The 27,286-nt window shown below is 43.0% G+C and overlaps 1 protein-coding gene across 4 annotated transcripts in view; it reads right to left on the bottom strand.

The window, feature by feature from the left end:
• RIN3 (Ras and Rab interactor 3) overlaps positions 1 to 27,286 on the bottom strand; it is a 477,167-nt gene that overhangs the window by 225,501 nt on the left and 224,380 nt on the right. For all 4 annotated transcript variants that reach the window (XM_085626503.1, XM_085626504.1, XM_085626501.1 and 1 more), the window contains exon 2: positions 24,043 to 24,220. In XM_085626503.1, the coding sequence (XP_085482629.1) occupies positions 24,043 to 24,220 (178 nt within the window). The remainder of the gene's footprint in view (positions 1 to 24,042; positions 24,221 to 27,286) is intronic.

The raw sequence follows: 27,286 nt of genomic DNA on the forward strand, positions 1-27,286 counted from the left end.
TGGGCACGGCGGTCAGGGACCAGACCACTGCGGTTACTGATGGCAATGCTCAGCTCAGGGAGGAGGTACGTGAGCTCACCCGTGCCATCAGGGAGGGCCATGAGTCCCAGAGGAGGAGTAACCGGCAGCTAATGTTGCGTTCTGCCGCCGCTACCAAGGCCATACAACGGCACAGCAACTGCACCGCTGTGTTGGCACGCCGCACAGTCTCCCTGCAGGTGGACCTTGGGCACTTCTGCGGTGATGTTGCCAAGTCACTGAGACACATCACCACTGCTGTGGAACAACTTCAGAGCAGCACATGCAGTGCTGCAGCATTGGGAGGGGATGACACCAGTGAGGCTGCCTCCAGTGTCAGCAGCGTGTCACTGGCAGAGGCCACCACCAGGCGCCGAAGTTCGCGTGCCTCCACGGGGACAGGCCGTGGTGAGGGTATGGATGCACCTGAGCGGAGGCTTGGTGTACGTGGCAAGCGGCACTAGAAAATTGGACATGCTGCAGGTCCATGGTGGAGCAACCATGGCCATCCAATTATCCTGTTTGCACAGGCCTGACTTTAAGGAACCTTTTATTTACATTTATGCAATCGGAGCATGATTCACAATGCTAGTTCTGTTGCACAATCCTCAGTGCTGCTGTGCATTAAACAGTTGCACCCAACACCAACTTGTAATGTCTCATTTTACCCAGGGTCAAAAATGATTTTGCGTTATGTCTGTCCGCCTCCTATGGCCCTCTGCAGTGTTTGGGATGTGTGCCGGTCGTCGTTGGGCGGGTGGTTGGTCAGCCTGGGGGTCGTCATCCCTGTCCACCTCCATGGGTATCCCCCTTCTGGTGGCAATGTTGTGCAGCATTGCACATACAGCAATTATTCGACAGCATGTGTCTGGTTGGTATAGCATTGCGCCGCCAGTCTTGTGGAGGATACGGAAGCGGCTCTTGAGAATCCCAAAAGTCCGCTCTATCACATTCCTCGTGCTGATGTGTGCAGCGTTGTAGCGATGTTCCTGCGGGGTTGCTGGATTTAGGTATGGGGTTAGTATGTATTCCCGCAGGGCGTAAGCACTGTCACCTAGAAGATAGAAGCATAGACTTAGCATTGGTGATGTACATACATGTGTGGTGTTGGTGTGGGGAAGCGTAGTTCTACTTACCTAACAGGAGTCCCTCTCCAAATTCGCCATTGAGTAGTCGCCTGTGCATTCCACTGTTGCGGAAGATGTATGAGTCGTGTGTGCTCCCTGGGAATTGTGCCACTAGGTCCGTTATGATGTTGTTGGCATCGCACACAACCTGCACGTTGATCGAGTGGTATGACTTGCGGTTCCTGAAAAGGTACTCATTTGCTGACGGAGGGCATATGGGGATATGCGTGCAGTCGATGCATCCAATCACATGTGGAAATTGTGCCACCTGGTAGAATGCCTGTTTGGTGCGGTCCAACTGCTGTGGGGTTGTGGGGAAGCTGATGTGTCTGTGGAGCATTGTCAGCATGGCATCTAGGAATTTTTGGAAGAAGCGTGACAGTGCGCTTTGCGAAACACCTCCGGCAACCGCAATTACCCCCTGGAAACTCCCTGAGGCCAGTAGGTGCAGGCTGCATAGTACCTGAACGTGCGCAGGGATTGCATTTGTCCGGTGGGTCTGGTGCTGCAGTAATGGTTCCAGGTCTGCAATCAGGCGCATGATCATAGCGCGATTGAGGCGATATTTCTGGTACACCTCGTACTCATTCTGGCCGAGCAGGGTTATGCGCAGTCTGAACACTCTCTCCTGTACCCTTCTCCTGCGCTGTCCTGCTGCATTGATCCGCATCCTCCTTGCAAGCACGTAGAGGGCAGCCATTTTGGGGGAGCCAACAGGGTCTCCTGGGCCAGATTTAAGGGTTTAGTGATTGCCTCAATCATTTGCACATGTAGGATTTTTTTTTTTTTTTTTTTTGTGACTTTACCTCCAGGTTTTGATTCCCCTTATTTAGCTCTGGCAAAATAGCGATTTTTGGGATTTTCGGTATTAGCGAGTTTTGTTGCATTGGGGTGCGATTCGTTATTTGCTATTGGCAATTTCCGGGAGCTAATAGTGATTTCGGTAATTGCGAATTCGGTATTTAGCGATTCGGTAAATTAGCATTTTGGGTATTAGCGATTCGGTATGTTCGAGGTTATTTATTTAGCGATTCGTTATTTGCTCGGGTTTTGGGTTGATGCATTGGGATTGGGTATTTTTAACGCAATACCGGGAGCTATTACCGAATCGGTATTTTACCGACTGGATTTTGGCTTGATGCATAAGGGTGTTAGAAATCCTATGAAAATCATTAAACATCATAGCTTTAGAGACAAGTTATAGATAGGAATTAGCATTTAAAAAAACCTTTGAAATCCACTTAAAAAACCATAGGTTTCAGGTATGTTATAGTTAGGAATTAGCATTTAAAAAACCTTTGAAATTCACTGAAAAAACCATAGGTTTGATGCACGTTATAGTTAGGAATTAGAATGTAAAAAAACCTAAGAAATTCACTGAAAAAACCATAGGTTTCAGGGGCGTTATAGTTGGCTGGACATTTCCCTCATACAAAACCCTAGAAATTCCCCCGTTATAGTTAGTTCAGCTAACTATAACTCACGCCCCCGCAATGCACTGCTGATGACATCACATATTACATCACTCATGACATGGTCAGTGACATCACTCATGACATCACTGATGACATCTCAAATGACATCACTGATGACATCACTGATGATGTCATTCATTTGATCATTTGATGCTTCTTGTCACACCCTAATATAACCTTTGATACACTCGCTCTAAAATTACATACTGCCACTCTCAAAACCATAGACACTCCAACACCAATAAGTACATACCCCATCACAGAGTCTTATGTCTAAACTCCCATCCACTCACTGACTCGTACAGTCACTTATACTTATGGTCACTCAGTACAGGACTATCATATGCACTCATACACCTATATAGACACTCCCACACCGATACTCATCCATAGAGTTACTCACACACATACTCAGTCATGCAAGTAATTAATCACACTGCCATTTACTCACCTATACAATTATACACACACAAGCTCAATTAGTCATACAAATACTAGCACATTCTTATGGTCTTATACAATCAATGATACAAGCATACACTCATCCATACAGCCACTCACACACTCTCAGTTATAGTTATTTCTGTACTCCAACATACATATATACTGCCGTTCACATATGTAGTAAATTACACATGTACTAATGAAATATATATTCACACACTAACACAACCATACAGATATTCACCCACGCATACAGTCCATTACAGACCCAGTGTTGAAACCATGCACCCAGTGAACCACCCACTGACATCTATGCACAGAGTCACACACATCCCACCCACACAAACACTCAGGTACCCATACAGATACTCAGACACTCAGACAACCAATCAATAACTTATATAGACATTCATGTACCTATTCACAAAACCATGCATCCGCTTACACACCAACAGACAGACGCATACAGTCATTCACACAGTTTAGTCATTAACTCATGCATTCAGTAAGATGCATTTAATAACTCACTTATACAGTCAGTCATGCACCTACAAAATCATCCATTCACACACTTATACACTCACTCATTCTTTAATATGCCTTTCCCTATATATAATAAACATATTTAAAGTTTATAGAAACACACAAACACTGGATGATGTCATCAGTGATGTCATTTGAGATGTCATCAGTGATGTCACTGACCATGTCATGAGTGATGTAATATGTGATATCATCAGCAGTGCATTGCGGGGGCGCGAGTTATAGTTAGCTGAACTAACTATAACGGGGGAATTTCTAGGGTTTTGTACGAGGGAAATGTCCAGCTAACTATAATGCCCCTGAAACCAATGTTTTTTTCAGTGAATTTCTAAGGTTTTTTAAATGCCAATTCCTAACTATAACGTGCATGAGACCTATGGTTTATTCAGTGAATATATATATACATACATATATATATTCACTGAAAAAACCATAGGTTTCACACATGTTATAGTTAGCGGAAATTTTACTGATAAAAAACCAATGAAATTCCCCCGTTATAGTTACTGCAGGCAACTATAACTCACACGACCGCAATCCTCTGCTGATGCTAATACTGTATTTAGACACTTATTTGCCCATGTCTTCTTCCATACATTTTTAGCTATACATATATTACAAATATTTTTTTTTCATAAAAACACATATGTCATCAGCAGAAGATTGCGGTCGCGTGAGTTATAGTTGCCTGCAGTAACTATAACGGGGGAATTTCATTGGGTTTTTATCAGTAAAATGTCCGCTAACTATAACATGTGTGAAACCTATGGTTTTTTCAGTGAATTTGCAAGGTTTTTTAAATGCTAATTCCTAACTATAACGTGTGTGAAACCTATGGTTTTTTCAGTGAATTTGTACGGTTTTTTAAATGCTAAGTTACTTTACGCCATTCGTGGCGTGCGCGCCCACTTAACGCAGTTCGTTCTGTTCGTTCTGCTTCGCGCACCGCGCGCCCACTTTACGCAGTTAGTGCCATGCACGCACGGTGGGCACGCGGTGCGCTACGCGCACCGCGTGCCCACGTTACGCTAGATGGGCCATGTACGCACGATGCGCTTCGCGCACCGTGCGCACATGGAGGACATATGATGCACTTCGTTTTGAAAGGTAATATTTTAATTTTTCGAATATTTTATAAGCCATGCACAAATGGTGCCCGTCGGGCACCATTTGCACACGGGGTGGAGAGAGTGTGGATAATTTTTTTATTTTTTTTTATTTTTTTTAAATTTTAGTTTTTTTCAGCTGTGATAAGCCATGCAAAATTGGTGGCCTTCGGCCACCAATTGCACACGGGGTGCAGAGAGTGTGGATGATGTTTTTTTTTTAAATTATTTTTTACCGTACGCGTACGGTAAGCGTAATCGGCGAAATTACCGAAAAAATAAAAATTCCGTTTTTGGCCTTGGAGGATCTTTGGGGACTCCCTCAACAGGCCTATGTGTGTGGGAGCTGTCTAAACAGCCCCTTTACATGTTTTTGGGCTTTAAATTTTAAAAATCACTCTCAGTGCGAGAGAGAAAATGGCGGCCGCAGCTTCCTGGTTTCGGCCGATTCGAATGTTTACTAAGATCTAAGAGCCAATCAGAATTGCGCTCGCGCACGCCACCGTACGCGTACGGTAAGCGTACCGTAAGCGCACCGTAAGCTGGCTCAGATATATATATTGATTTAAAGGCTATTTTCTCAGAATCTACTGAACAGATTTACACCAAACCTACAAAAGGCACTTCCTTGACCTGAGGACTACCTCTCTGCCAAATTTCTAGTAATTCTGTTCAGCCGTTCGGGCTGTAGCCCTGTCTAAAGGTCCTATGGAAAAATGCATGGGGAAAACGCGTTTTGGGACCCCCCTTTTATCTCAGCCCCCGCTTGACGAATCCCCCCGAGACTTTCAGGGTAGGAGCGGAGCGTAGCGCCCCACCTATTTTGAAAAATTCGCGAGGATTCGTCAACCGGCGCAAAAGTTATTCAAAATAGAATGTTGCGGATTTCCTATGGAAACGTGCTCCTAACTATAACTACCTACTGGCGACCGCCAGTAGGTAATATATATATATATATATATATATATATATATATATATATATATATATATATATATATATATTTATATATATATATATATATCTCCGTATTCCCTTTTCCACCAGGTTCCAATCTTCAGAACGAAAAAGGCACGAACTACAATTTATCTGTGCAATTGAATTTATTTTCAGTGTATAGCCTCCATGACGCGTATCGAACCGCCAAGGGTTCGTGATCACATGACATACCACGTCATTTCTCCCCATTTTTAAAGTGACAAGTGCATTTTTTTCTTTTTATTTTACTTTTTTTCTTAGTGAAATTAGAAAACAGACTACTTGTTCCTTTTCTACATCTGCTTTCCACATTTATCATCTATGTTTTTTCTGAATGAATCATTAATGTAAGCAATTTAATACTTTGCATGAATGCAGCATGTTGTCTAGTTGATGTTAGAATAGCCCTATGCGTTGTTAACACATATTGCTTATTAACATACGCGCGTAATGCCTAATAATCATGAATAAGAATAAACAAACCATCATTCACTTTATAAAAATAAATAAAAAGTTGCTGAAAAAAAAATATATATACACACATAAATAATACAAATACATATTTTCTTAAAAACATGAGATGCTTTCAACAGTTCATGACTTCATTATTGATGTGCAAAATACGCTATTATATGTAAACATTTCCCTTTCACTAAAAACTAATGATTTCATTCATTAGATGAATATTATGTATATGCAAGATGTAATTAAAAAAAGTGCTTAGTGCAATTACCACCTCCCTAGTGTTATGCTGGTTACTGATTTGTCTGAAAAAAGTGAGTTTTTAACATGAGCCCATGTTTTCCAACTACACTTTAAAAAGGAAAAACGAATCTGAGGGGAATTTGAGGTGCAGTTTGTTAAAAATCATAATGATTAACAGACGAGATACTAAACAATTCATTCGTCATATATCTTACAACTAACTATACTGTTTCTAAAGCCAGGTATGAAGGTCCTCCGTCGTATTGAGGCCATGTGGGCTCTTACTGTCCATTTCTAAAATGTATTTTGTTTCCAGTCGCTGAAGCATGATTTCCCTGATGCCTCCTCTCCTTGGGGGGAGCACACTGTCATTTGCATAGTACTTTAAGTGGTCCAATCTACTAGAATGGACCTCCTCAAAGTGGCGGGCCACCGAATAATTAATATCATTGTTGGTGATGGCCCGTATGTGCTGGAGTATTCTGTTGTGGACCTGCAGTTTTGTGCTTCCCACATACCACAGTCCACAAGAGCACTCCAGCACATACACGGCAAAACTCTGATTTACAAGTTAAAAATTTATTTGACAGTAGGCTTCTCTCTAAAAGCTGTTAAAAAAATATATCAAATGAAGTTGCTCACGAGCTTGAAGGCGACACACACAGCGTAAAAATATCCACTTTATTGTAGGACTGCAAGGCATACAGCTTCGTTGTTCCAGCTTACATGGTGGCAATCATGCCATACGCGCTTCAGGTTTGTACCCTTGGTCACTGGCTTGGCTTGCGGGGAAATAGGCAGCGAAGAATAGCATTGCACTCGCGATGAGCTTTTAAGTCCCGCCTTAGTGGGCGTATACACTGAGTGCATTCTGTTTTTTTGGGTTCACTTGTTGTTTTAATCCCAAATGGGTGCTGGAATATTGTCTCCCCAGTTTCAAAATATAAAACCACAGTGGTTTGCCGCAAACTCACCAAGTTGTAGTCTTACTTGTTTTATATCCATAAAACTTGGCACGCTGTTCCAACTGCGCCTTAACATCACAGGCGCTGGACCCGCACTGTCAGCGGCGGGGCGCACTCGTGGCCAGAGCAGGCCGCTATATATTCCAAATGAAGGTGCTCACTAGCATGAAGGTGCCACACACAGTATAAAAATATCCACTTTATTGTAGGACTGCAAGGCAGACAGCTTCGTTGTTCCAGCCTACATTGTGCCAATCATGCCATACGCGTTTCAGGTTTGTACCCTTGGTCACTGGCTTGGCTTGCGGGGGAAACAGGCAGCGAAGAATAGCATCGCACTCGTGATGAGCTTTTAAGTCCCGCCTTAGTGGGCGTATACACCGAGTGCATTCTGGTTTTTTGGGTTCACTTGTTGTTTAGATCCCAAATGGGTGCTGGAATATTATCTCCCCAGTTTCAAAATATAAAACCACAGTGGGTAGCCGCAAACTCACCAAGTTGTTGTCTTACTTGTTTTATGTCCATACAACTCGGCACGCTGTTCTAACTGCGCCTTAACATCACAGGCGCTGGACCCGCACTGTCAGCGGTGGGGCACCCTCGTGGCCAGAGCAGGCCGCTACATATTCCAAATGAAGGTGCTCACGAGCTTGAAGGCGCCACACACAGCGTAAAAATAACCACTTTATTGTAGGACTGCGAGGCATACAGCTTCGTTGTTCCAGCTTACATTGTGCCAAGCATGCCATACGCGTTTCAGGTTTGTATATATATACACGTGCAGCGGCTGAAAACTTTGCCGGGAAACACGCCTGCCCTTATTTGTTATTTGTTACAAACAGGCTTTGGCATAGGTTCCGCTTACAGTGTAGAGCAGGCATCTCTCGACACGCTGAGGGCGGCAGGTTTCCTCGTCCTGGTTCCGATGTACCGGCATTACGGCAAGGGGGCTTTCTAAAACATTGCAACAGTATCCCCGAGGTGCTCAACGGAGATCACAGCACGTTCATTTGTTTCTTTAACACCAGCACTGAACAAACAGGGAACATCAACACGATGTGTGAGGCAATTCGTAAGCGACTAGCGGTCGCAAGGAACTTATTCAATGAGGAAGAAGACCCAAATCTCTCCAACACCATGACAGAGAGAGAGGGCAATTACAATGGAAACAGGACTTTGAAGCAGTTATTGGTGTCATATGAGAAACTGTGCAAGAAATAAATACATCTTAGTTGGGAGGTTATCTCGCTCGACAACTACATTGAAGTAGGAAGGGTGCCCAGAGGATTGAGTATACTAGTCACACCAACATATCAAGATACACACCCCAAGTTACTGGAGGGATGGTCATCACTCATGGCATCAACTTGTAAGCAAATACTTGGCCTACTTTCCAAGTATGCGGCAATGAAGTTATAACAAGTGACAGGGGAGATCAAAACCCTGAAAGAGACTTTGGACAAACATCCCCAGCAGGAGGAAGTACAGAACTTTCTGAAAGAAATGGAAGGGAGACTGTCGAAGTACGAGGACCAAATTAAGTCTAAGAAAAGTGGAAATTCACAAGTGGTAAGATAGACTATGCATCAGGACGCATACTAACTTTTGGCAGGAGATTCAATGTGGCCAGGAAAGAGTTCAGACGCATGTATGCCCTGAGACAGCAGGAGACAGCCACATCGAATTCCAGTTCGGACGTCTCTGATTTGGATGATAGACAATCAGCCTCAGGAGCTGGCCAGATTCCTTTTAAAACAGTCGAGAAATATCGTTTTTTTACGACAGAACCAGGGGCCCAGACAGAAACCACCAAAAGAAAAAGAAGGAAACAGCGGAAAAAGAAAACAAGGAGGGGCGGAGAAGGAAGGAACAACAGAGAAGCCGAGTGGGAGAGGAATTCGGCAGAGCAAGAGAAACAAATGATGGGTAAGCCAACTTTAACGGTCATTTAGCTATCTTCCCACACCCTCACTCATGATGAACAGACACTGTTGGAATTGGGACTTTCTTTCTGTCCCACGAATGATTTTGACTACTCCCAAACACGCATTGACACGTTCCTTTTTGCTAGAAAACTCAAGCTGCTTAAAATGCATACCCTAATAGGGCCGAGAGCATTGGGAGAAGTTATCACGATGGGGCAGAACCCCCAACAGCCCCCGCCCCTCGCCCCCCCCCCAAGTGCCCCTTCATTGGGGATATCGCCAACCTAGCTTCCCTCTGGGAGTTGGAATTGGGCGAGAAGGACTGATCTACTGAGAGGGAACTCTTGAGTCTCTTAGATCTGGAGATGGACAAGAGGAGTCACAGTGACTTCAGACCTAAATCGAGATTTGACCCCAACATCCTGCATGATAACATTGACTCTTTTCATGAAGTGGTGGTACGTGACATTTGCAAATTGGGTATGAAGAACAGCAATCGTGCTGTCACGAATTTAACCAAGGGCCAACAAGCAGCACTTCACTCCCTGAAGCAGGCAAACTCTTTTTCTGACAGCTATACCAAGGCCGAGATTGAACAGTACTTTGCTACTATTGATTGCTTTCATGAAATGCTCTGTAAATGGCACTCTTCAGGGTTTCTGAATCAAGAAGAACTTTCGTTTTTAACAGTCAAAAAGCCAGTTAGCCCCTGTTTTTATATGTTACCCAAGGTCCATAAGCACAGCACTAACCCACCAGGTAGGCCCATCATTTCTGCCAATGATATTCTCTTAGAGAACGCATCAATATGCTTAGACCATTTTTTATTTCCAAATGTCTGCAGCCTACCCTCCTACTGTCGGGATAGTATGGATTTTATATCCAAGATCTGAGATACCATGGCACCTCAGCTACATCCTCTGTACAGTGGACATGGTCTCACTCTACACATGCATCCCAACACGAACTGGGGATCCAGGCGTGCAAACATTTCAATATGGCCAGACCTATTGCCACCTTTGACCACTCCAACCTATTACTAGAGATTCTGCAGTTTTGCCTGGAGAATAATTTCTTCTTGTTCGGCAAACAATGGTACAGACAACTGACAGGGACTCCCATGGGCAGTTGCTTTGCACCGAGCTACGCCTGTATGTTTATGTGGTGGTGGGAGTCGGAATGCGTGTGGTCGAAGACATTTGACAAATACACCAAGTACCTGGTCCATTGGACTAGGTACATTGATGACATTTTCCTCATCTGGGACGGCTCCCAAGCCATTCTAGATGAGTTCCTTGAAATCAGCTCCATCAATGACCTCAAACTTAAGTTCACTAACTAAACCAGTAGAGATAGGATTGATTTCCTAGACGTGGAGGTCATAGTGGAGGATGGTAAATTTGAAACGAGGTTGCACAGGAAGGAAACAGTTGGGAACAGCATCTTGCATGCGAGGAATCACCACCCACCTAAACTCAAAAGCAGTATCCCTTACAGGGAACTCCTTAGAGCTAGGAGAAACTGCAGCACCCTAGAAGCCTATGAGCTAGAAGAAGGGAAGATGATTGAAAGATTCCACCAACAGGGGTACACACACACACAGTCCTTGATGGTGCTAGACGCAAGGTCAGGGATGTGGAAAGAATGGCCTTACGTAAACCCAAACCACACACACCCACCCACCAAACCTGAGATTAGGCTTATAACAATTTACAACTCCAGCTGTACTGAGGTTCAAGCCATAGAGAGGAAATATTGGTATCTGGTCAAGCTGGACCAGATCATAGGTAAATTGGTCAGCCCCAATCCACATATCACATACCTCAGAAGTCAGCCTTTAAAAGGCATTTTGGTACATACTGTGATGGAAGCAGGCAAATCACAAGGCAGCACTTGGCTAAAAGAACTCCCAGGTCTCTACAAATGCGGTAAGTGCAAGGCTTGCACGCATAGCTCGAATATCAAATCTGCCATTTTGTCCAGTGGCAAAGAACACAAGATTAAGCCCTCCATTACATGCAACAGTGATTTTGTGGTCTATGCACTTGTATCTGTGTATGGTAAGAGGTACGTGGGGAGCACAATCTTTCCCATTAAGAAACGCATCCTGGAACACCTTAGGACTATTCGGAACAATGAGAGAACATATCCTGTGGCCAGACACTGTAACACCTCACATAGCTCCATTGAAGCTGAGAATCTGAAAATCTAATTTTTGGGAATTGACAGGGTTCCAACCAACATCAGAGGTGGAGACAGGGAACCGGCCCTCAGAAGAATGGAAACCCCGTTACATAATTGACCTGTGCAGCAAAACCCCGGGAGGCCTCAACCTGGATGAGGAGCTTCATGTACATATGGGATAGCTAATGTGGAAAATAGAAACAACTGACCTTTGATAACCCTGTAACACTGTTGTCTCCCCCACCCACACCTCTCACTCCTCTTCTTTCCCCCACCTCTCTCTCTTCCTGCATATCCTTCTCTAACCCCCCTCCCCTTCCCTCTCTCCCTCTTCCTCCCTCCCCCCCCCCTCTCTTTCCACCATAATCTCGCTTTTGGGCCTTCCTCATTTGATTCAATCATCATTTTTTGTATGAATATACCAACTCAGACCCCTAGTGGCTGTCCCTCTCTTGTTCCCCTGGTCACTGGACCGGTATTCCGCTTCAGCGCACTCCGTTGAGGGCACACGATAGAGTTACTGTTGCACCACAGTACACATGCACTGGCATGAGACATGATTTAGTTGATAAACTAATTCACTTGTGTGTTTTCTTCTCTTTTTGGATCTATAATGTTATGTTTGTATCATTTATATTTTTATAATACATGATATACGATGTTTTTATTTAATTTAGGGGAAGAAACATTTTAATATTTTTTGTCATTTTGTTGACATATTAGTCTTTTTTCTTTTGAATTGAGTGGCACTTCTTTTATGTAACAGTGCCTAAAGTCCTTTCCCTATGTTTATCAATTATGTAACAGTGTCTCTCTGGCTATATAGAGAGCACTGCCACAATGTTTCCCCAGCTTTGATAAAGACTGCAAGGTCGAAACGAGTTAGCGAAAAATACATTTCTTTGGACTTAACCTGGTGTGCGGGCTTCCTTGCAGCTGCGGCAGTGTCAACAAGGGATGTGAAAATATTATATATATGTCTGTCTCTGCTGTACCGAAAATAAACCTGCTGAACTAACCAAGTGGACTTGTGTGGATCTTTTCTCTCGGATGGATGGATAGATAGATAGAGAGACAGATAGAGAGACAGATAGAGAGACAGATAGAGAGACAGATAGAGAGACAGATAGAGAGACAGATAGATAGAGAGAAAGAGAGACAGATAGAGAGATAGATAGAGAGACAGATAGAGAGACAGATAGAGAGACAGATAGAGAGACAGATAGAGAGACAGATAGAGAGATAGAGAGATAGAGAGATAGAGAGATAGAGAGATAGAGAGATAGAGAGATAGAGAGATAGAGAGATAGAGAGATAGAGAGATAGAGAGACAGATAGAGAGACAGATAGAGAGATAGAGAGATAGAGAGATAGAGAGATAGAGAGACAGAGAGACAGAGAGACAGAGAGACAGAGAGACAGAGAGACAGAGAGATAGAGAGATAGAGAGACAGAGAGACAGAGAGACAGAGAGAGAGAGAGAGAGAGAGAGAGATAGAGAGATAGAGAGAGAGAGAGATAGAGAGATAGAGAGATAGAGAGATAGAGAGATAGAGAGAGAGAGAGAGAGAGAGAGAGAGAGAGAGAGAGAGAGAGAGAGAGAGAGATAGAGAGATAGAGAGATAGAGAGATAGAGAGATAGAGAGATAGAGAGATAGAGAGATAGAGAGATAGAGAGATAGAGAGATAGAGAGATAGAGAGATAGAGAGAGATAGATAGATAGATAGATAGATAGATAGATAGATAGATAGATAGATAGATAGATAGATAGATAGATAGATAGATAGATAGATAGATAGATAGATAGATAGATAGATAAGAATAGAATAGAATAGAATAGAATAGAATAGAATAGAATAGAATAGAATAGAATAGATCCCCCCCATAGGCTAAGCAGCACACAGCCAAACAAATCCTTCGCCTCTTCCCTGCCGCTTGAGACGGCGTTCCACAAAAATATCAATCCAACGCTGATACAATTACGGAAACAGCATACTGTGGACTCCAATGCTTTGCAGAAGGTGATTTATTTACAAAGGTGGCTCTGACACGCTCTACGCGTTTCGGGGACACTAGGATTGTCCCCGAAACGCGTAGAGCGTGTCAGAGCCACCTTTGTAAATAAATCACCTTCTGCAAAGCATTGGAGTCCACAGTATGCGGTTTCCGTAATTGTACTAGCATTGGATTGATATATATTTACAAATACACATACGTATAGATGTGTGTAACATATATTTACCCATACGTATAAAGATACACATTTCCCCAAGTCCAGCAAGTATCAGGTACCCTTTCTCTACTCCTTCTACCAATGCAGCCACATTATTTTTTTTTACATCTTTAGTGCCAAAGTACAGTAGGGTTTGAGTCATAACTAACTTTCGTAAGGAAATGTATTGGGTTATTTATCGCTATTAGTCAGGCTGCTCTTGTTGTGTATGCTAATTTACCAGATGCATTTATTATTCGTCAGGGAGAAAGGATGCGGTAACCGGGTAGGATTGGGACAGAGTCCAGAGTAAGTTACGGTGCCTACACACAGCATGAGTGCTTGACTCATGAGGGCAGATATAAGAGATGCAGCCAGGACCAGGAACTCTTATCTAATTGGGCTGTGACACTGTAGTTTGGCTGACAAAGGTAAAGTTATTTGGCTAGTCAGGCTGCAAAACCTGCTGTGCGACATGGGATTCTCCCCAAGGAATGTGCTTGAGGAATTAAAAATGAATTAAATATTTGAGGGTATTCGATGCCAGCACATGTGGCAAGAACTATCTAGATCCTAAAGACTATTTTGAAAGGGAAGGTTGTTGTTCCCCTGGAAACTTTGTGGAAAATAGTGTTTTTAAAACCCTCGAGACTGATAACACACAAAATTGAAGAAGATTTAAGTGGATTTGCTGGGTGATTTGTGGTGTCCCCCCAAGGATTGTGGAAGATTTGTGGCATATGTGGCGTTTTAAAACATTGTGCAAATATTGTTCAAAACGAAAAAGCTGCTTACTTTGGTCATTATATTTTGGTGAATACATAATCTTCCAGCAGAAAACTGATCATCCTATGAAAACTCCTTCCAGGCCTCAGACTAGTCCAGGTTTATTTTCCAGCTCTAACTGCGACTTGTATTGAGAACATCACCCGCGTATATTAAGTGCCAACTGGCATCAGCTCCTGACTTTTTCCACTCTTCATTGAGGGACACAAAGGTGAGCCAATAGAGCCATGAAAGTGATAAAATACAGCACATACCTGGTTTACAAACTTTGAGATCTTATTAATGTCAGCAGCAGGCCATCGAGGAGGATAGAGGGCAATGGAAAATCTGTGGAAAGATTATGTATACACCAGAATTATAATTACTGAATGTATATAACTTCTTCTAAGGACAAATCTTCCTTCAGATTGCTCACCTTATGAATGAGTCCCAAAGCAGGATAACCCTGTGGAGGTGAACTGAGTAGTGCTTGTCAATCAAAGAAATGATGCACCACAGCATGCGGAAAGGAATTGTTACTATGTGCCCAAGAGGTAAGGCAGTAGTGCTTTGCAAAAGTAAGTAAGGACTTTCACATAGTTTCCCAGAAAATGACAGCAACCAGAAGGTCTCCGAAAAGTGCAGGGGGGGAAGCCATGCCTCTGGTGGTGGACAGAGCATGAATTCCTTTCGTAGACATCTCATAGAAGATTTTGCTACAGAATGTGACTCAATGCAAAATGGTGGATTTGGTCACCGTCTTACGCTTCTTGGGTCCAGCACAGCCCACAAAGAACAGACCATCCTCTTTGCCTGTCAAGTAGGGTCAATATAGTAGGATACCTCATGCCTGGGGTCAAGCCTAGGCAGTCTTTCCTCCTCCTCAGGCAGAGGCAGGAAGCAAGTTGGAAGATTGATGGGACTGTGCCCTTTGAAAGGTGGAAACCACCTTGATTAAGGGGATAGACGTGGAAGAACAACTCGTTCTGTGAAAGGTGGACACACAGAAAGGATGCAAATATTGTTAAACCTGTGAGCAGAAGTAATTGCCACAAACACAATTGATTTAGAGCTAAAAGCCAAACTGGGCAACTGTCCTTTGGTTCAAACAGAGATGCTATCATGAAAATTAAAACAAGGGTAGAGGTGTGGTGCAGCAGCCAGAGCGGCTGACTCCGGAATGCTGGGCTCACGGTTCGATCCCCGGCGGTAGCTCAGCTCACCACCATGTGACTCTGGGCAATAGCTCACTTAATCGCAGTCACAGCTCAATAGCCATGTAGCGTCTAGGAATTGGGATGGAGGACTTGACTATATTTATGTAATGCAGGTCTGGTGTGAGCGGGTGGGGAAGAGATAATTGAATGCGGAGTGACAAAATATATAAACATTCCGAATCCTCCTCATGCAGTCTGGAGTAAGCAGATTAAGCGGCTCTCATTCCTATTGCAGTTTCTGCAGTACGCTGGACATGAGCCAGATCCTGGCAGTGCATACAGCAGGCCATGAGGTTATCTGAACCTAAAAGGCTCCCCCCAGGGAACAATCAAGCAGGAAGTGTATGGCATAAAAGTGAAGACACTTCCCATTGAAACCATGGCGAAGACACCATCACTTGGGGTGCATCTCCACTCGCCTCCAAGATAGAGGAGAATGATGATGCTCTGAAGGGAAGAGGTGCTCTAGCGGGGAGGACAGGAAGGGAATGGTAGAACAGGTGGGTCGCCCAATAGTCCATTGCGAGCACCCCATAGGTTGGGGAGGCATCACCCGCTAGGGTGATGCCTCCCCAACCTGAAGACGGCGGCATGACTGGGGAGACCGAGAGGTTTAGAGATGGCAGAGACCTCAGAGGACAATGGTGATTGGCTCTGTGGCAGACTCCTTCTAGCCCCATCCCTGCCCCAAAGGACCAATACATCCTTGGAGTAGTTTGATCAGGCTGAGATGATTGCCATTGCTGGGACTGCACAGTTGTAGATCAGCTATGGAACCTCTAATATTCTTGATGGAATTGATGTACCGGGGTGGCGAGGCACAGGGCCCGGGCCGTTGCCCTGCTATTATTGAAGCATTCCAACAAGCAGTTGGCTTTCTTTACAAACAGTTGTGCTCCATCAAATGGCATGCCCACCAATGTTAGCATGGATGTCTCCTGAAAATACAGTGGAATTCATCCAAGCATGTTGCAGTAGCATTGCAACAGCATCCACAGACTACGTCATGCTGTCCGCAGAGTTAAAGAAAACTTTCAGGATCTGTTTAGTTGCGTACAGGCCATCTTTCAGCAGGTCCAACTATTGAGTCTTGCCAGTTCCAATAATGTATGGACACAGCTTCCCTAAAAGAAGGCGGCATTAGCTATACATAAAGTCATGATGCCCATAGTAAAAACATTATGACCCAGAAAGTCATGCTTCTTCGACTCCATGTCCAGAGGTACCATAGCAAAAGGGTATTTGGAATCTCCTTTTATGACAATATCTGAACTACCGGACTTTTCGGTGATGGGCGGAAGGACAAAAACAAATGACAAAAAGTGAGGTTCATCGAGACACCTCTATGGTACCAGGTGATCTGCCTATGGCTGCTGGGCCTAAAAACGCTTTTTTCCTAAGCAGCCATGATAGGGTCTAGGACAGCCTCATTAAAAGGAATCCACAGAGACTCTGGAGGAGTGCAACATTTCCATTAGACTGTCCCACTTCACTTCTACAGAAGGCAATGTCATTTCTAAGGCCTATGCACCTTCTGACCACTGTTGTAAAAGAAGAGTCCTCCTCTGAGGCAGGGCCGTAGTGGTAGAAAATGTCATCTTTTGGCGAAGTATCTAGGGGACTAGCATTTTGTAAATCTAAATTAAGGGTCAGCATTAGTGTTATAAGGAGTTAAGAGGTGATCAGTTGCTGAGAAATCATCCTACATTGCAACACAGTTATACTCCAAAGCCAAGGCATCGAAATCTGAAACAAACATTTCCTTTAAATGGGTGAACTTTTGGGCCCTGGGGAGAGCTTCACATAGTGGTTAATCACAGACGTTAGTGCTGACTTTTTCCCCAGTCTCATGGTTGATAGTTTATTTTGTGCACTCCGTGGGTGGCATCAACACAGACTTTAGGTTCTGCACCCAGGGAGGCACCGAACGAGTTAGGGACAGTGCCTTTGGTTGGCCTCGACTTTGCCTTGGGTGCAAGGGCTGCAGAGTTTGAAAGTGCGCAGTCAGGTGGTATCGGGGTCTGAACCTCAGAATCACCAAACCCTTAGGAATGGTCCCTGCATTGAGGAATGGCCCAGAGGATTGGAGGTCCATCCTGAAAAGAGCCAGCATATCTAGCTGGAAGTCCTTGAATGTGGGGTCAGTTGAAAGACCTGTGAACATTGGCCCTGAAGTATGGCATTGGAAGATTCTCTTGAGGATGAAGAGGACTTCAACTTCCGAAGGTGCCCTTTGTGGTTTTTGGGGGAGAAAATATCTCAGGTGAAAGTTCAGCTGAATGTGACATCCATTTGGAGAGGGTGTCCACAGGAGAGGGTGTCCACATAGGGTTCTCCTTGAGGACTTCAACCAAAAACACGGTGCCCCTGATGACCTGCAGGTGCATGGACGCACACATCCGAAGGCTGTGGTGTCATGCCCAAACCCCAGACACCACATACATTCAACATGGGGATCCAGGTGGTACATCGTTTGGCTGCTTCATCTGCAAGGCTTGAATCCTGAGGACACTTTTGATCTAGTCGCTATCAAAAGCTGATAATTTAATCAGTGAGACACTGAGAGCTATGGATCACGTCAATGAGATGCGATAAAACAGGCATCAACATCAAGCGTGTGGTTGCTGCCTGATATACCCCGGTGAGATCATGGAAGCAGAGGTGTGGCTCAACCTTGTGGCACCACCAGGTGTCACTGGACAGACTTTGCAAATAAAAACAGTTTTCTGTGACAGGACAGTCTGAAGCCTGGAAAGTGTGGAATCTACAGGAAGATATAGCCATCAGTAATGCGAGAGTTTAGTTTACAGGAGTGTTGGAGTCCAAGGACTTTCTGATAAAAAAAAATGTTGCAAATGGGACATTTTAATGTACACTGGACCAGCAATACTTGTCACAACTGGATGTAATTTAGAAACAAACAAAGAAAGCGGCAGGACAATTAGAGGGTCTACCCCAGGAACTTTGGATAGCACTTTAAAAATAAGCTGGACTATTACCCTGGAGAAAAATTGATAGAATTTAGAGACAATTTTACACAAAGTAGGGGGCTCTCTGCAATAGAATGCTCAGAAAACCTTGTTAAGCATATATTAACATAGCCCAAAACTAGGTGCATTTTTAAAACATTGGAGTGGGTAGTAGATTATCCCCAAAGGATTTTTGTGGCGATATATTGGAATCCTGGCATTTAATTAGCATCGACACTGAGTATGTGGTCAAATCTGGACAGCATTAAAAAAAATTTGCACTGGTTGGTTTCAGCCTCCAAACATCAGCTTGCCAGTCTCCTAAAATGCACTAATTTCAGGCCACGGGTATGTTTCAAGGGATAGAGAGGCTTTATCTGTTGGGGCTGTTTTTGTCTGAGAAAAGAAGATGACTGATGAGTGACTTATTTGATGGATCTTTGGAAGTGTACATTCAGATTGGGCAGGGGACATATAGGTGGTCTCCACTTTAGACCTTTTGGTGCGAAGGACGTGAACATCAAATCGTCCCAATTATAGATGGAAACTCCCCTAGCACAACTCACCTCCAAGCACCAATCATAAAGGGAGCGGTATCATAGGATAGAGCTTCCCAATGGATCCCTGCTTGTGGATAACTGAAGGAGGGCGATCCCCAAGTCGATCCCTCGTTGTCGTTTGTTGAAATCCCCCCCCACCCGGCCCCACCACGGTTACCTACACAGGCCACGGCTGCCCTGGTGTCTAGGTTTTTAGAACTGCCTTGGATTGGCAGGGTTCCATGGGTGCTACCCGACCCTGGGTCTAAATACTGCTTGCTACCCACATCTCCAGAAAGATTGAAACTCAATGGAAAAATCTTAATGTCTCTATATTGTCTATTTTGGGCCTTTCCTGTCTTGAGTGATAGGCCTACCCACACAATCGTTCTACCATTTTTATGAAAAGAAGCCTGCGAACACAGATTATTAGGATATTTGATATTGTCTATTGGATTTCGCTCAATTCTCATCTTCACAATCTCAGTCAGCGGGCAAGAAAGAACACTTTTTGCAAAACTTCCTCTGACTTACATGATATTATGGGTAACCCCAATTCAGTCATACAAATAACCATCATTTCTAAACTCATATTTTTGGGCAGAAAAACAATTCATAGCTTTCCTCCATACCAATTTTTTATTCATAAGATTTTACAATCCAAACTAATGCATGGTCAGTCCACAACGAAAAAACATTGTATTCTCCATCTTGGTTGTCGGCTCTAAACATCATGTCTTTGGACAACGAATGAACTCTATATAAATCCATTTAACTTGGGATGGATATAACAGTATACTATGTTTGTAGATCAGACACTGAGGTAGAAAATATAGATGATAACACAGCCACCTATTGTTGTTTTTTCCTCCTTACTTACATTAGTTTTTGATTTTAATAGCTAGTTTCTTTGGGACAGCTCTGAGCGGGATATGCAAATGTTCCTGTGCTGGTTGCTGACTAATGTCTATTTTTAAGAAATGTACGGCTTTCTTGGTTAACCCATGTATTGCAGACCTCCTTCCGTCACAAACTGCAAGTAGGTAGAAGCCACAAAAATAGAAATATTGTCTAGCAACTAGAAAATTGCACAATCTCTTCTTGTTCCTGAAAGCTGTGAAGATGGGGCTCTTGAGGCAGTAAACATTTTAGAGAAAAAACACGCACACTTTCTTGCACAGCACTTTTTTTTTTTAATAAAAAAAAAAATGCCTAAATTGTGCTTTTTTGGATATTTGCATTTTCTCAGTTGCCTTCCACATAGATTATTAGTACCTTTTAGGCTCTTCGACAGGTTTTGGACGAATGGATGCAATTTGACTGTATATCTTTGTTGGAAATAAAGTTACAAAGCCTTAAGCACAAACTGCCCCAAACATCAAACCAGGGCTCAAGACTATAGTGAGTGGGGAAGGGGGGTAAATTGGTTTTGAAGTCTTCGCACTTTAGGGGTTTCGGTGTGAGTTTGAATCACTCCAACAGGGAAGTATTGTGAACAGTAACATTGGTAATGCTGTGTAATAGGTTTCTAACAGATGTTTTTCTTAAAGCGGAGGTCAGGGTTTTAAAAAATACTGTACATAAGTTCATGGCAGCGCATAACATTTGTCAGAACAAGATGGCGCTAAAGATATTTTGAAAGTGATGCATTATGTATCTAACAGATAAATTAATAAAATACAAGGATTTACTTCACCATTTAGAAGATGAAGATAAAGTCATGGAATCTGTTTATTCTGTTTCTTTAGCTCTCATTAGGAATTTGATCAAATTTTGGAGATTACGAGAACGATCAACTCGGAGAACGTTGGGTCTACTACATAAAGTTATCTGGGAGCTCTACATTGAAGATATCAGGTTATGACATGTCTAGTGCGACTAACTCAGCGAATTCAGTTTTATTTCTTTTCATTTCATTACTTCTAGTTTTGTCTTTCATGGTTTTAACCTGCATTTATATTTAGCAAAAGGTTCAGTTCTACAATAAAAACAATAAAACAGAAAAATATCGCTCTACGTTGTACTAGGACGGTACATATTACAGGCAAAGTAGCCAGTTTGGTTGTTGGTGGGTAAATTTCAATCCATCACTAAAAGTACAAGAATGTAAAGAAAGTGCCTGCATTAGGCAGGTTATTCACAAATAACTGCAGTTGTACAAGATCTCAGCTACCATAATAACTTTCAGTCAGCAAACGGCCCAGAAATTGCATACAAACTGTAGTTCATTAGATAGTTCTGTGCACATTGTGTGCTTCTAAGACAGTCTTGTGTTATTGCTGCATGAGTTAAGTTGTTGCTATCGACCTTCAGAACGACTCAGATTCAACATGTTAATGGTCTTTTGCAATTAATTTTAGGATGTGATAGTATACTTGTGTGTTATGCAGTGGGGAAATTCTTGTCTGATGTTTATAAGTTAATTAAGAAGAAAGGCTTGCTGCATTAGGGGTATGAAACGGGGTAGGAGGTCACCATGTTTTAGTTATATCCCCTATACAAGAAAGGTTATTGCGTGGAAAGGTAATTTTCCTTGATAGTATTCTGTATAATAGCACATTTTATTTTGTACAAAGGAAAACACATTCCTTGCACATCCATAAGCGATATCCTTAGAATAGATAACCTTAATGTCTGTCTTAACTAAGGGTGAATGATCAGGAGATGAATACTAAATTATTCATTTTGTATTACCTTTTAATTATCTTTTAATGAAAGAAATTGCTCTTTGCACTTGATGACTTGTTTATCTACAGTTTACTTTGCTTACTTGCCTAAGAGATAAAAAATACTCGCAGCCATGATATTATTGCTTCAGTTTGCACCTAAATGAATTATTTTTTAAACAAAGAAAATGTTAACCTTGTGTGGAAATAAGATGGAAGAAATACTCCCCAGGTAAGAGGTTCAAGGTTTGTTGTTTTATTATGGACAGGAAATAGGGGAGATTTTATTGCTTTTAGATATAGAAGGGTAGTGGGTAAAATGGATATTTGTTGATTTTAATGCTAGTATGAGGGCGGGTAAAATATATCGATTAAAAAAAAAATGTTCACCGTAAAAGTATAAGCTTTTAAATAAGATTTGTGCTTTTTTGCATTATGTGTGCATACTAATTGTTTGTATTGTCTTTTTAGCATGAAATCAATCTGTCAATAAACTGACACTTAAGTTCTCACTGCTGATATAGCTGTTCTATACAGGCCAAGATGGCGAATCTTGGAATGAAAATCCCAGTCTTATTTTCACAAGGTCAATTAATGAATTACAATTGAAGTGCGTTGTTACAAACGAGGCCTTATTACAGATATGCTGATTTCTTCATCGCCGTGCCACACCACACCCTTAAGTATATGCATCAGGCGTGGACCAGGACAGTAGGCTTTAACACAGAAAAAGTGCTGTTCCCAATGGAGACGAGTACCCACACCTGCACATGGAATAGAGCATTACTCTAATGTAGACCAGCTGTTTCAAGCACCCAGTCCCATCTTTCACTGTGGGTAGGGACTCGCCCTTCATTTCAAAGGGAGACACAGATCCCCAGCAGGTGGGTAGAGTATGCACTGGACCTACCTGCATGGGTGTGTGGGAGGACCCTTGCACTCCGCGTGCCCAGCTTGCAGTAAAAATGTAATGGAGAAAAGTTTGTGTCAAATATTTTGTCCACTGAATAAATAGATTGAACAAAAAAAGTTGTGGCTGGAAAAAAGATTGAAAAATGTTTTGTCTTATATGGGAATGTGAAGTGTACTGGAAGCAAGAGACCAATCCCCTGCTAAAGTAGATAACAGCATTTACAGTGCGGTGGGGAATGGGGTGGATGACTAGTAACAGGGTTTAGTTTTCAGGGACAGATAGCATTATGGGGTAGTAATGGAGCGATAGAGTTCAGGGATTGATAGGTTAAGGGGTAATTAAGTGTTTTAGTGATTAGATGAAGGTAGCATTAAGGAGTAGCAGGGGTGTTTTAGAGTTCAGGGAAGGGTAACATTAAGGGATGGTTTGGGGATATTAAGGGTTCAGGGATGTACAGCATTGTCTGTAATATGGCATGGGTGCAAAGGCTAAGGATTCCCTCATCTGCATGGGCCAAGCCCCTGAGGAAATGAGGACAGAACCCCATGGGATTGTGTCTGCACACATTTAGCACCAGTGCGCCCCAAATTATAAAAATGATTGTGCAAGCCTCTGCTGCCCCTCCATAATGTCATAGTGACCAGTGGGCACATTAACCAGGCACAAATGTCCATTCCACCCCCTGAGCACTATGTATTTCATGGTCCCTGTAATTTACAGTATTTGGAAATGCCAAAACGGTGGAATTAAACTCTATTTTAAAATGACACCATAACACAAGGGAGCATTAAGTAACAGAACATATATCTATAAGTATCAAAACACAGTGATGAAAAAATGGAAAGGATGTAAGTGAGCTTTTAATACATGTAATTGAGGGAATTGCGTTACGGTCCTCAATGCTGGTTTCCACAGCCTTGCTGAGATGGGTGCTGAACACAGGGCTGCACTGACTGTAATCTATTACCACTTAACGATATATTCAGGCGCCCTGTGGAATGAGTTAGTGGTCACAGCATATTTAGGTGGTCAGGAGCCCCCTTTCCAAGGCCACCATCTCTACCAGCAAAGTTGGTTCCTGAATAAATATAGGGAAACGTATTCCCCTTCACCGTGCTGACATGTAATGGCTATTGAAGGGCAACTCAATTACGTTTGCCCATCTCGGGGGTTCGCCATCAGTGCTTCTATTTGATTCCTTTCATTAGCACTAACTACACCCCCAAAGAGCCTCAAGATCTCTCAGGCGGCAATGTCAACCATAAAGGCATTCCATACTCCTTGACTCACCCCGACAGGCTCCGCCCTCAGCACCTGGGACGCCTTCTCCGGGTCCATGCACAGCTGAAGCCACACAGGGCAGGTTTTGATGAGCTTGTCCAAGAGGCTGATGCCTGGCGGTGACAGGCCATTGCAGAGAGCAGTGTCAGGGGCCGTGCTCTCCCCCCCAGGGAGATGGTTGGTACTTCTGCAAAGAAAAAGAAGTGCCATTAGGGTAAAGCAACAAAAATACTAGCGCATCATTGACTACTAATTTGTGTGCTATAGTTTACAACACCGCTCAGAAGTACTCAATACCTTGTAGCAAAGTATTATATTCATCCACTCACTCAATCAATTATCTTTTTTCAGTTTCTTTTCGAACCATAAAAGTATACAAAAGAATGAATAAAACTTGGGTGTATAAAGTCTCAAAACCGGCAAGATAAAATACATCGTCGTAAGTAAAATCCAGTTGGACGCCCACTCATTCAACACAATCCCTGCGCCAGGCACTAAAATCTGACCGTAATTAGCAAATTATCCATTGGTAGGAGCTGGTGGTCTAATTTGGTGTTCAAATTATATGTCATGTACTTGGCGTTCAGATCATATTTTTGTGGCCCATTTTTGCAGATTAATACTCGTAATTGCACTGAAACTGAATGGGCAAATCGTTTATTGTTCGGAGTTATATCCAGCATATTACTGCTATTTCATCACAATCTACTTCCTGCTGTACCTTGCGGCAGCCTCGGCTAGACAGTTAGATGTTTGTGAAATCTGAGATAAAAACATTTTATAATTTGTTGCGAGTTGGTGGGAAGTGAATAAGGAAATCGTACCTCGTGCTGTTTTTAGGAAAGCGCGCATGGGGAAAAATGCGGGCTTTTAAAAAGTCCATTGCGGTCTGTTGCCACTGAAAAACCATTGGCACAAAGAGAATCGTGGTATGGACGTCTTAAAAAAGGTAATGATAGCTTTAAATTGGAAAAGAGGAAAAGGTAAGCGGGCGTAGGAGAGCCACTCAATACAGCATTGGTAAAAAAGTGTTGTAAAAGAGCCCCGGATCTGTCGGGGACAGGCACTCTGACAGGACCCCAGGGGCCGTCACAAGGGGAGGCAATCTGATTCTTTACCCCAGGCTCTGTCCATTTTGGGGCATGTTCCCGTATAAGAGGATGGTGAATTATAATAAAACAGTTTAGTTCCTTCTTATTGAAGCAAACGTGGTAACACCACTAGATATCAATAGGTCAATGCGTTGCTGCTTTTGTCAGAGATCCTTTTTTACTTGCAGTTTATAAATTATAATCCTAACATAGAACCATAGAACAGTGACTTATTAACTGTCATCAAAGAGCTGCATGCAAACTGCAAGGTATTGATTAGACCGTTATGATTTTTCCCCCAATCTTTCCTTATCTTTTTTTTGGGTGGAGTTGTATATAGCGCGAATTAGACCCGAAGGTATCTGAGCGCTTTACATAAGCGCCAGTTGCGTTACAAACAGACATGTTCATTTTTGTTCGGCACGGGGAGATAATGTGATTTGCCCAAAATCACAATGTTGAGCGTCCCTGCCTAGACTCGAAGATGGTTTCCAAGCTCCGAGGTCGACCACCCTAACCCTTACGCCACATTCTTCATTTGGATAGAAATTGTGATTATTAAAGAAAACCCCCAACCAGGGTGTTACATTTAAAATTCTTAGCTTCTCCAGATCCAGCACTTAAACTATCCTGCCTACCAGTGTGGATGACATGCGACTCCTACACCTTGTAATCCTCTGTCTTGTGTAACAATGCCTATACACTGACGTACACACCTATGATTGATGGTCTTTGTGTAGCGTGTGTGATGTAAAGTGCTCTGACATCCTACACTGGTATGAGTATGACGGCGCTATGAAACTAATTAAATGCATCTGGGAGAGAGCAGTTATGGAGACTTGAGGGGCACTGGTAAAGGGTGGTAGTGAGGGGAATCCGTGGCGGGGGTGGTCATTGGGGCGCGCTAACAAACATTGTCGCACTGGGCGCCACCTGCGCTAAAACCGGCCCTGCTGATGCTGAGTAGCACGTCTAAAAAATAAAAAAATAAAAAGCTTGACTGCCAGATGTATCATTTTGTAGGCAAGCGCACCATGCATGCACTTGTCTACAAAATGATGCAGCTGCTTTATTTTTTATTTTTAGTTACGGGTTGGATTGGTGACCACAGTCGGCAGCATAATAGGCGTGCCTACAAAATGATGTAACTGCCTTTAATTTCTTTTTTTAGTTACTCGTCCGTGCTGGATCGATTAAAAAAAAAGTCTTTTTTTTGTTTGATGGAGGTGGGGAGAAGCAACAGGAAAACAGGCAGAAGCAAGATAGGGGTAAAGGTGTGAGGAGGAAGCAAAACAGGGGACACAGTGAGGGAAGAAACATGGAGGGCACGGGTGGAGGGAGCAAACGGCCAAAAAACAGCAAAGTGGGGTTGGGAGATGCACAAGGTTGAGAAAGGAATGCTGGGGTATGGGGAAAATCACGCAGGCGAGAGAGAGAGAGAGAGGAACACGGAGTGGGGTGAAGAGGAGTATAGAAGGGCATGGGGGAGACAACATGAAAAACACATGCACTCTTGTAGAGTGTTTAGACAAAAAGAAAAAAGCATTGGTAAATCAAATAAGCCTCATCTACAAGACCTACTGGCTTGTCAATGATTTGTAGCCATGTTGTACAGCAGTGCGTCTGCTCTGTAACATGGCTAAAAGTAATAATTTAAAAAGTGCTATGGCATGAACAGTGCTGGCTGCGTCACAGCACTTTTTCTAGGTCTTGCCTAGGCAGTACATGCGCTGCCTTTTGAGACATGCTGTTCGCAGAATATGGGCTTTAGGCATCGTCCAACTTTTCAATTGGCTCCTTTTAATGTCCTTTATAAATGCCTTCTTTTGATTGGTGAATAGGCTTAGTAGTGCTTTCTTTTGGACTTTTGTATCCTCCCATGAGGACTGTCCCTGTTACTTGTGCTCTTATTTTTCAGGTTATTTCGGAAACTTCTAAATCATTTTTTTTTCTGCTCCTTTTAAGAGTTCTGTTTACTTCATGTACAGAGTTCTGTTTACTTCATGTACAGGCTTCATGAAACACTTGCGGCTGCTGCTTCATTTGCTGTGCGGTTTGCTTAGGTGTTTATTACGTTTTGCTGCCACTTAATCTCCCAGTGCTGACCACCCCACCCCTCACCCCTCCCACAACACTGCTTTTTTCATTGTAATTTTTTGCAG

Source organism: Triturus cristatus, chromosome 9 (genome assembly GCF_964204655.1).
Source record: "Triturus cristatus chromosome 9, aTriCri1.1, whole genome shotgun sequence".
NCBI lineage: Eukaryota > Metazoa > Chordata > Amphibia > Caudata > Salamandridae > Triturus > Triturus cristatus.